This window comes from Malurus melanocephalus, unplaced genomic scaffold (assembly GCF_030028575.1).
Source record: "Malurus melanocephalus ecotype Western Australia unplaced genomic scaffold, MMel_1.1 scaffold_201, whole genome shotgun sequence".
In the NCBI taxonomy this organism is placed as follows: Eukaryota; Metazoa; Chordata; class Aves; order Passeriformes; family Maluridae; genus Malurus; species Malurus melanocephalus.
Genome location: NW_026623433.1, coordinates 834,413 through 844,590, shown reverse-complemented (window position 1 = coordinate 844,590; position 10,178 = coordinate 834,413). Strand labels below are relative to the sequence as shown.

The following is a 10,178-nucleotide window of genomic DNA, read 5'->3' as shown; positions in this document are numbered from 1 at the left end:
TGGGTGGGGACTCAGCCTCATTTTCCCAGCTGAGGATGCTCCGATGCCCCAGCACAGGGAAAGTGCCACTCTCGTGTCCCACCCGTGCCACCCCCGTGCCACCCCGGTGTCCTACCCGTGCCRTAGTGCTCCAGCCCCGTGGGCACCTCCTGCGTGGCAGACTCGTCCCAGAGCGGGCAGCATGGCCGGGACTGGCAGCAGGAGCCCTGGAAGCCACAGGACACCCAGGGATCCTCACAGGGAGCGGGCACTCCAGGTTTCTGGAAGGAGCAGAGGGGAATGGTAAGGGAAGCGTGACCCCAAAATGTGCAAGGGGCAGCGAGCCCCGCCCTGGCAGATCTGAACACTTTTGATGTCAATGAGGCCAAAAAGGGCCTTTTTGGAACAAATATGGAGAGAAAAGTGAAGGCACAGAGTGAGGCTGAGCTCGGTGGGATTTCTGTGAGAGGAGGTTCCCATGGGGACACCCTCAGTGCCACTCCCCACAACTGGGACGGTCATTTTTTAGTTATTTTGTTATTTTTTGGCAGCAGGAGGCCCTAAACCCCCCACAAAATCTAGAGGGGGAGGTCACAAGGGGGTGGAGAAGCCCCTGCYCAGGCATTATAGGGCAGCCTGGGCCCAGCTGTTGTATTTATGTTTCTCTTCCTATTTATAGGGATATTATTTGGGATTATTGCATTTCTATTTAGGTTATTTATATTTATAGCAGTTTTATTTTTGTGTCCACAGMCGTGTGTGTACATGTGGCCTGCACWCATGGGTATATGAGATMTACACYTCCTATAAAATGCCCACAYGTACATATAATTCACATAATGTCATGCATTATTATCCMTATATTACATAATTTTCTGTGTTATTACAGAAAATTTACACAATACTTTATATATGTACTGACTGCATGGGTGACAAAAGCGTTTATACACCCACACCTCTGCAATCTGGCTTATAACTCAATATTAATTACACTTTTATTTTTATTGTAGATGAAGCTAGATTTATACCTTATAAACATATAAATAAAATATATTTATTATCTATTATATGAAATATATAAATATAGTACAATATATTTATCAAATACAAATATAATAAAATATATTTATTAAATATATATATAAGGATATAGAGGTATTTAGAAAGACAGATTTGTTCAGGTTGTAAAAAGAGCTTTAATAAATGATCCCAGGATATAATTTTTATTTTATTTTGTACACACCTATTTTAAACACACATATTAGTGTATATACACACTAATATACACATATTAGTGTATATTAGTGTGTATATATATGTACACAGCACATATATGTATGTGTTTATATACACTGTAGATATATTTACTATGTACACCGTCCTGTATATACATAATTCCATATAATTTATATTTATTATTATATATTTATATATTTATATATTTGTGTATTTATGTATTTATATATTTATATGTATATATGTATTTATTATATATGTATATATTATACATTCTATATTATATTTTATGTTATATATATCATATTTTATAATTATTGCATTGAAGAGTTTATCTGCCTGTGAGAGGACAATACCGTSCACATACCTATAAATAAATGCAGGATGTTTGAATTTTTTATCATTGTTACCATTTCCCTGTGGGGGGAATAGATTTCCTTGATGGCCAATCAATATTTGAAAGCCAAATGCTTGCTCGGAACCATTTAAAGGAAAGCTGTGGRGCTGCCTTGGGAATATTTCATGGCTCAGGGTGGGCTTTTCTCTCCAATTTGGGGAAAATGTTGGTTTTAGCACACGTTCTGTGCAGCCTGGGGTGTCAGCCCACAGTTTATGTGAGCTCTAAGGSTCAGCAGTTCTTTGGACAAATGGCTAGAAATGTCATTTCTCTGTCATAGGTCTGATTTCTGTAAATATATGTWTTATTTCTTTAGATGTAGGCCTGATTTCTTTAAATATGGATCTGATTTTTCTAAATATGGATCTGATTTTCCTAAARATCAATCTGATTTTCCTAAAAAAGGCTCCAATCCCTGCCCAGCCTGTCCCAGGATCACACTCCAACCTTTATCCCACACAACCATAAACCACACAGACAGAACAGAGCGGAGCACGGTAGCGGTCCCAAAACTCCCGAAACCCTTCCCCAAACGCTGCCCTGCTCCGTGCCACACTGGAGCGATCCCAAAACTCCAGAAACCTTTTCCCAAATGTTGCCCTGCTCCATGCTGCACCGGAGCGATCCCAGAACTCCAGAAACCCTTCCCCAAACGCTGCCCTGCTCCGTGCCGCACTGGAGCGATCCCAAAACTCGTGAAACCCTTTCCCTACACTGCCCTGCTCCATGCTACACCGGAGCAGTCCCAAAACTCCAGAAACCCTTCCCCAAACACTGCCCTGCTCCGTGCCGCACCGGAGCGATCCCAAAACTCCAGAAACCCTTTTCCCAAACTCTGCCCTGCTCCGTGGTGATCCCATTGATCCCAGGTGAAGGTCAGCAGGGGGAGCAGGCACCGGGACAATGGCTCTCCTGACAATGCTCGTCCCAACAGCAGCGCAGGAAATCCGAGCACGATCCCATTTCCAGGGGAGATTTGCAGGCTCGAGAGGCTCTGGGTAAATGCTTGGAATTCAGGAGCTGCTCTGAACTGCCTCAMACCTTGGATACCCCGGGGATGGCACCGAGCTGGGGCAGGGCTGGAGAAACCCCAGGAACCTGAGAGAAAACTGCTGGGGTGGGAAACCAACCCTAATTCCTGGCTTTTATAGAAGCATGGGGTGGCTGGGGTTGGAGTGGACCTTAAAGATCATCTCCTTCACACCCCTGCCATGGGCAGAGACATCTCCCACCATCCCAGAGTGCTCCCAGCCCCAATGTCCAGCCTGGCCTTGGACACTCCAGGGATCCAGGGGCAGCCACAGCTTCTCTGGGTACCCTGTGCCAGGGCCTGCCCACCTTCACAAGGGAGAATTTCTTCCTAAAATCTGATCTAACCCCACTCTCCCTGAGCACAAGTCTATTCCCTTGGTCCTGTCCATTCCTTACCATCATTCCAGGCCGAGCCAAAGGATAAGGAGCTGCACTGCCGATGGCTGTGTCCATGTAATAACTCATCATCCTGGAGGTGCCTGCAGGAATGGAGAAGGGCATTAGATCCCAGGACACAAAACCTGACAGCGCCAGCTCAATCCGKGCTTTCCACAGCTGTGTAAAGCTCAGGGCACAATGTCACCATAACGAGTCTGAGCTGGGAAAGTGAAGAGGAAAACTATCTGGATTAATAGGAAATATTGTGATTCCAGGGGTTGTATCAACAGTGCAGCACCAAACCWGGGGAGGGTCTGACAATGGGGAATGAATTATCACCTGGAAGCTGAGGGAGCTGCTCTGAGGGAAGATGAGATCATGTTTCCTTTGCTGTAGAATTGGTGGGAAATTGTTGCCAGGTTTTTTTTTTTCCTTTTGAGAGGGGAAAAAAAAAAGGCATTTTGTTGAGATCAACACCTTTCCTGTGAAAGCTTTGTCAGGCCCAGTCTGTCTCACAAAGACCTTTGCTGTTTCCAGGACACGTCCTCTGTTTTCACACATGAGCTTTGGTTTCCCTGGCCAAATCCCTCCCTCGCAGTCCCACATGGAGCTGCTCAYGTGGGATTTACTGTCCTGAGCAAGTCCTTCTGCCAGAGCAGTCATAGCTGGCATTTCTGACCCTCATGAGCCCACTGGGGTGGCTGAGGTGGAGCAGCTGCAGCATGGCTCAGTTATCAGAGATGCAAATGTTTCTCCCTCTCTYCCTGCAGTGCCAATGGAAAGGCAGGGCTGATGTTCTGCCTATGTTTGGGGGATGTGACCCCAAAGTGCTGGGACGAAAGAGGGAATGGGGAGCAGCCTGGACTGGGCAGAATGGGAGCTGGAGCCATGGGAATGGCTGCTCCCAGCCTGGGGGTGCAGAGGAGCTGTTCCAACCTCCCGAGGACACGGCTCTGGATTCCTGCAGAGCCCTGCCCAAGTTATGCTGCAGCAAAATCCCAGAATCACCAGGTCCAGCCCCTCACCCAGTCATGTCCACACAGCCCCAAGTGCCGCTTCACACGTTTGTAAACACCTCCAGGGAAGGTGTCTGCACCATGCCCTGGGCAGCTGTGCCGGTGCTGACAATCCTTGGAGTGAAGAAATTTTCCCCACTATCCAACCTAAACCTCCCCAGTGCAACCTGAGGCTGTTTCCTTTACTCCCATCATTTGTTCCCTGGGAACAGAGCCTGACCCCACCCTGGGTGCACCCTTTTTTCAGRGAGTTGTAGGAGCTGAGAGGGTCCYCTCTGAGCCTCCTTTTTTCCCTCGGCCGCTCCTCACCAGACTCACTCTCTGTTTTATGCCCACAACCAGCACAACCCCATCACCTCCAGCCTCCACTTCTACCCCTGAACATCTCCTGGAGGCCCTGGGACCCTCTCCCAGCTTCTCCTCTGCTCCTTCCCCAGGGGTTTTGCTGCTGCTGGAGCTCTCTGCAGTTCTCCCCCGGCAGGGCAGGGCAGGGCAGGGTGGAGCTGCTCTGACCGTGCCTCACTCAGCGCCTCCACAAACAGGGACCCCCAGGGCATCTCCCCCGCGCCCCGTGAGTAATGACCCAACACAAAACACCTGCATGTGCACGGTATTAAATGATCATCATCATTTCCTGCTGCTTGTTACTAACTCTGCCTCTAACACCGGCAGGAGCTGGTTGGTTGGTTGTTGGGGTGGTTTTTTTTTTGTTTTTTTTTTTTTTCCGAACTTCTCTATTTTGATTCACAAGGGTGAAAACTACCACTATAACTACGAGCCTGTTTCTCTTTGTGCCGTACCCAAAACCACACCGAGAGCGAGTTGGCGAGGTTGAGCAGCGTTAACTAATCTCAGCATCAGTGCACGCCCTGCCAGCCCGCCCTGGTGAAACGCCTCGGCTACAACTCCCCATAGCTGGGGCGAGAYCTGAGCGGTCACKGAGTGAGTYGGGCTCCAAGGRACCTTAAAACTCATCCYGTTCATCCCCTGCCATGGGCAGGGACACCTCCCACAGGGTGCTTTGAGCCCTGTCCAAACTGGCCTTGAGCACKTCCAGGGTGGAGCATCCCTGGCTTGAAGGGCATCCCCTAATGCCAAGCAGGGTGCTCAATCCCAGCCGGGCCATCACACACAGGACCCCAACCTGCAGCATATGGAAACTGTGGCAGGTACACACAGGCTGACCTTGCCCCAAAGCAAAGGTTGGTGCTGCCAAACAAAGCGAGACAGGATGGAACGGAGCCAGAGCGAGCTCGGGGCTCTTCACCTGCCCCGGTGCCACCCACGGGTCCCAGAGTGAGGAGTCCCAGCCCCAAAGAGCAGACAGAGCAGTGCCAGAGAGCAGCTCTGCTCTCTGYTTTGCAGCTCGTGCAGCAGCAGCTGGTGCTGGGTTTGGGGTTTTTTTCCCCCCTTTGATCGAGGCTCCCCGCTCGCAGCAGCTCTCGAGAACCGTGCTCATGCCTCGCTGGGTGTTGTTTGCATCTTTCTCAGGCTGAACCTTCCAGCAAGGCAGCACTCACTGCTGCTCGGGGCCGCCTGTGTGCAGTGACAGCAGCAGCACCAAACCCGTCCTGACACCCTGGACAGGCTTCGTGCAACGAGGAAWAACAACAGGATTTAACCAGAGCTGCACAGCAGCCCCAGCAGAGGTGAATTACCATCTCTAGACAGCAGCTCCAAGACATTCAGAGCCCGTTTGCTCTCTGGTTTCTCTTCCCCTTCAAGCTGTGCTGTTAAAAAGCACGAGACAAGTGCAGAAACACAACACAAAACTCTGCAACAATCTGCATCCCCATCTCTGTGGGTTCCAGAGAAGCCCTGCTTAAAGGCAAATTCAACCAGCACCCAGCCTGCTGCAGGTTTTGAGGGTGCTGATGGTTAAAGGACWGACAAATACAGGGTTTAGGGTGTGAAAAGGGAATGTTAGGCTGGAATCCCTGAAGAGGAATCCCAGAAGGGACCATTCCAGCCCAGTAGGTGCCATGAAGGCTGAGAAAGGCAGGTGAGCAGGTGCTGTGCATGGAATAAAGGCACTCTGGAAGGGCAGGCACAGACAGCAGAGACGGAGCTCTGCTCTGCTGTGTCCAGGCTAATTTTAACAGAACTTCCACCACTTCCCAGAGGAAACGACTTCACAGCCCAGAACATCTCTCACTGTCAGCAAGTTTCCCTGATGGCTGAGTGATATTTTGCTTCTCTTCAGCTTCCTCTAACGAGAGCCCAAAGAGCTGCTCTCCTCCCTTGGATGCTGTCAGGGAGCTCAGCTGAGCTCCTTTCCCTGCTGGAGCTCTCCAGGTCAGGTACCTTGGCTGATTTGGAGGAAATCACTGCAGATTTACATCAAGATAATCCAGAGCCACGGCTTGCTGGGAGCTGCTAATAAATAGAGGGGAATCAGAACCATTTGGTAAAATCCTTAGTGACTTCACAGCTTGACTTCAGTCTTATTGTTTGCTCTCATTATTCCTGTCCTATTGTGAAAACATGTGTGAGAGAATCAGCATTTATTTTGGGACTTGATCAAGTACCAGCCAAAGCTATTACACTCTTGGGTCATTTCTAAACTAAATTAAAATTTTAATTTCATTTCAACATCCATCCCTCCTCTTTTACAAGGTTGGGTGGTTTTTTAAAAAAATTAAGTGAATTACCAAGCTTGGTTTAAAAAGGAAAAAGCTGTTTGTACTCATGATTAACACACACACACACCCCTTGCATAAGTTGAGGAGTTAAAAATTAATATTAAAGTAAACCTTGTCTGTTGAATATATGAAGGCAGGTTACAGTATTTTCATGTAATGTTGTAGTTTTATGCTGTTTTAAGGATAGGAAGAGGGAAGTGGAGCRATGCACAGTGACTTCCCAGTTGGTTTCCATCCCTGTTTCCCAGTTTAATGCCCCATGCACGCAGCTGTAAAATGCTGAGGCTCACACTGTTCCCCAGTTCCTGAACTGCAGGATCGCACTCAGCTCCTTCCCACAGCCCTGAGTCCCAGCTGGGCATCCAGGGGAGGTGTCACTGCAGGATGGCACACCCGGGACAGCCACCAAACACCATCCAGGTGCTTTCCTCAGTCCCAACAAACCRAGACAATTCCTTTTCCGTGGGGTCAGACGGGAAGCCTGGAGAAAGGGGCAGTAGCAGCAACCCCATAAGAATATTTCTGGCTTCAAGAAGGTGAATTAAAGCTTTAAAAACCTGCAGCAGCCCCTGGCACAGCCCCACCTTGCCCGGCTGCCCCAGAACTGCTYGGTGACAACCACTTCATTTTAATTTTTGCATCAAGCAATAATTTATCATCTTTGAGGGGGTGGGGCAAAGAGCCGCTGGAAATGACATCCTTCCGCCAGGCTTTAACCCTTGCGAGCCGGGCACTTTCCAGGCYCCTGCCAGCCCCGTTCCCAGGGGAGGGAGTGGTTGTTGATGTGTTGGCATCTCAGAGCCCTCCTCCCGTCCATCAGCTCGGACAGCGGGAGCATCCCTGAGGCAACAACAGGAGCGTGTTTCCTTTACTCACAGCCAAGGGTTTTCGCAGATTGGCCACCGCTAAACCCCACATTTCTTACGATTTTAAAACTTGGGAGTGGTCACACCCCATTTCCTGGAGGAAAGCGGGCGGGGCAGCAAGGGGTGCTGTGGTAAACAATGGAGTGGCGGCGGTCAATAGAGCGGCAGTGGTCCTTCTGCAGCCGCTGAAAACGCTCCAGGAGGGTAAAGGGCAGGGACAGGGTGACCCAGGGAAAGCGAGGGGGCCCCCGGCACGGTCTGGGCGCTGATTGCCGGGGATTTGCGCCGGTGGGGAGCTGGGTGGGAAGGATGGGGCAGGGACTGCCTGGCAGCGCATCCCACCCAGGCTGCTCCGGCGCCGGCGAGGGGCTCTTCCCTGCCCCGGGGCCTGCCATATCTCAGGGAGGTAGGATGGGATCTCGAGAGCCTTCCCGTTTGGCTGGACAAAGTCTGGCTGGGCTGGGTGACAGTGGCCAGGGTGGGTAAAGTTTGGCCCAGCCTCACAGAGCCCTCTCTCTCTTGTCCCAAACTGCACTTTGTTCAGATTGCTCCTGTTCTCTGCTYATTCATCGACGGCTCAGCTGCCAGTGAAGCTGAAAATGCCCCTCTCAGCAGATGCACAGCGAGCTGGCAGCACAGGTTGGGCAGCAGAGGGTTCAGGTGGGACACCAGAGCTGCTGCCATTAAATCACCCAGCTCTGGCCACTGYAGGGGGATGTGCAGGGAGGGTTAATCAGATCAGCTGTTGTTTCACTCATGAATTCACCTCCACGGAGCAGCAGACTCACAGCACAATGCCATGGGCCAGGCCTTGGGCGGGGCAGAGGAAAGGGGGAACGAACGAGATCACAGTCCCTCTGTCCCAGAGGGATCCCAGCCCCAGGGCGGGGCCTGACCCCTCACACCTTCCCCATCTGGCAGAGCCCAGCCTGTCCCGTGGGCAGGGATGAACAGCCCAGCTGGGAGTCCCTGAGGTGCCCCTGGATCCCTGCAGGACCCTCAGCAGGACACCTGGACCAGCCTGCCCSAATCCGCTCCGAAAATCCCATCAGCCCCATTCCAAAGAGGGCTCCAAAGCACGCAAGGTGAGGTTACTTTGTGTTCCTTTGTCCCTCAACCTGCCCAGACAGGAGAGAGTTTCCTCATCTGGAGGGGCACACGGCCCCCCCAAAGCTCTGTGGTGAAGGGACACACTCACATCCCAATGCTGGGGTACCCAAAGTGCTTCAGCTTCCACACACCCCCAGCCCCAGGCCAAGCAGAAAACGCAAAAAAAATCAGGAAAATGATTTCTGTGGCAGGTGGGGGAAAGCTGCCGAGCCAGCGGAACGGGAGGCAGTGGGAAGGGGCTGCAGCAGGAAGGGGCCCGGCCCCAGCCCGCAGCCCCCAGGGATAGCAGGTGACAGCGCAGGGTGGCGAGCTGCTGGTGGCTCTGACACCGRGAGAGCAGCCACAGGCACAGCAGTGATTTACGGGCTGATGGGAAGGGGGAAGGCCTTGGCCGGGCTCCGCAGGGACTCAATTCCCTCTGCCGGGGCTGGGGGAGCAGGACTGCGCTCTTCCCGAGGGATGGCAGCGGCTCGGCAGCACATCCCTGCAGCTGTCACAATCCCCAAGGCAGATGCGGGCACCTGCAGCACCCTTTGGGGGTGGCACTGCCGTGGAAAACACCTGGAGGGATCGCAGAATCCTTCCAAGCACCCCTGCAGAGCAGGAATCAGCCCTGGGTCTGCCTGCCCGACCCCGGGCACTTTGGATCTCCCCTCCCTCACAGCAAAACCAAACCAAATTACACCAAAACCAAATTACAATTCGAAACAGCGAAGGAACTGCAAATTTAATTCGCTGTACTAATGCCAGTGCACAGCCTTCCACCTACATGAGTAAAATAATTATGTTCTCCTAAATACCCATACAAAATTGATGTACCAAATCGATACATATGTTAAAAAGGAATTTTAAAGGGGAGCATCATCTCAGACATTTCTATAAGATCCTACAGTAGCAAATGCACWAATCTTTTACTGGGTGAAACTGGAAATGGGGAGAGGAAAAGTAAATCACCAACAACCCAAATCTGAGCTGCCCTGAAAATGTTCACAGGTACCTCCAACCCCCGAAAGAGTTCCAAGAGCCTCTCCCCCCTCCACTTACGGCTCAGCTGAAGGACCCGGGGCAAAGCTTTCTATCCTCCACGGCTTCCCACACTTGTGTCCGCTCTCCTCCTCACTACCTGGTGCTCTCCTCTGCGCCGGAGCCGGCGAGGATGGAAATACCATAGTGTTCGAGGCAGGGCTGCCTATTGAAAGGGAGGGGGAGTGGTCAGCCCCGCGCCCAGGGCGCTGCGAGCGGCCACTCGCACGCCGCCAGCCAGGAAAGAGCCACCGCTGGCCGCTGTCACGGCGGYGGGGAAACAAAACAGCCCTGGCTGGGGGTGGGGATGGGGGACAGCGTCCTGCCAGYCCCGCTCTGGGGCGGCCTTCGGCTCCCGTGCCCTGTAAATCCATCCGAGACTCCAGCCTGCCCGGCGAGTGCTGCTGCARCCCGCAAAGTCCCGTGAGCGGAGTTTATCCCTGCCCAGGGACGCTCTCACGGCTGGCAGAGCGTGGCCATGTGAGCCCTGAGCCCCAAA

General features: G+C 51.8%; 1 protein-coding gene across 2 annotated transcripts in view; it reads right to left on the bottom strand.

The window, feature by feature from the left end:
* ETS1 (ETS proto-oncogene 1, transcription factor) overlaps positions 1-9,827 on the bottom strand; it is an 82,263-nt gene extending 72,436 nt beyond the window's left edge. Inside the window, exons 1-3 of one of the 2 annotated variants that reach the window (XM_057373522.1) lie at positions 9,701-9,827; positions 3,041-3,123; positions 116-260 (exon numbers count right to left, since the gene is read on the bottom strand). In XM_057373522.1, the coding sequence (XP_057229505.1) occupies positions 116-260; positions 3,041-3,112 (217 nt within the window). In that variant the 5' untranslated portion in view covers positions 3,113-3,123; positions 9,701-9,827. The remainder of the gene's footprint in view (positions 1-115; positions 261-3,040; positions 3,124-9,700) is intronic. The other variant, XM_057373519.1, reaches the window with a different exon arrangement.
* Positions 9,828-10,178: the final 351 nt, after the last annotated feature.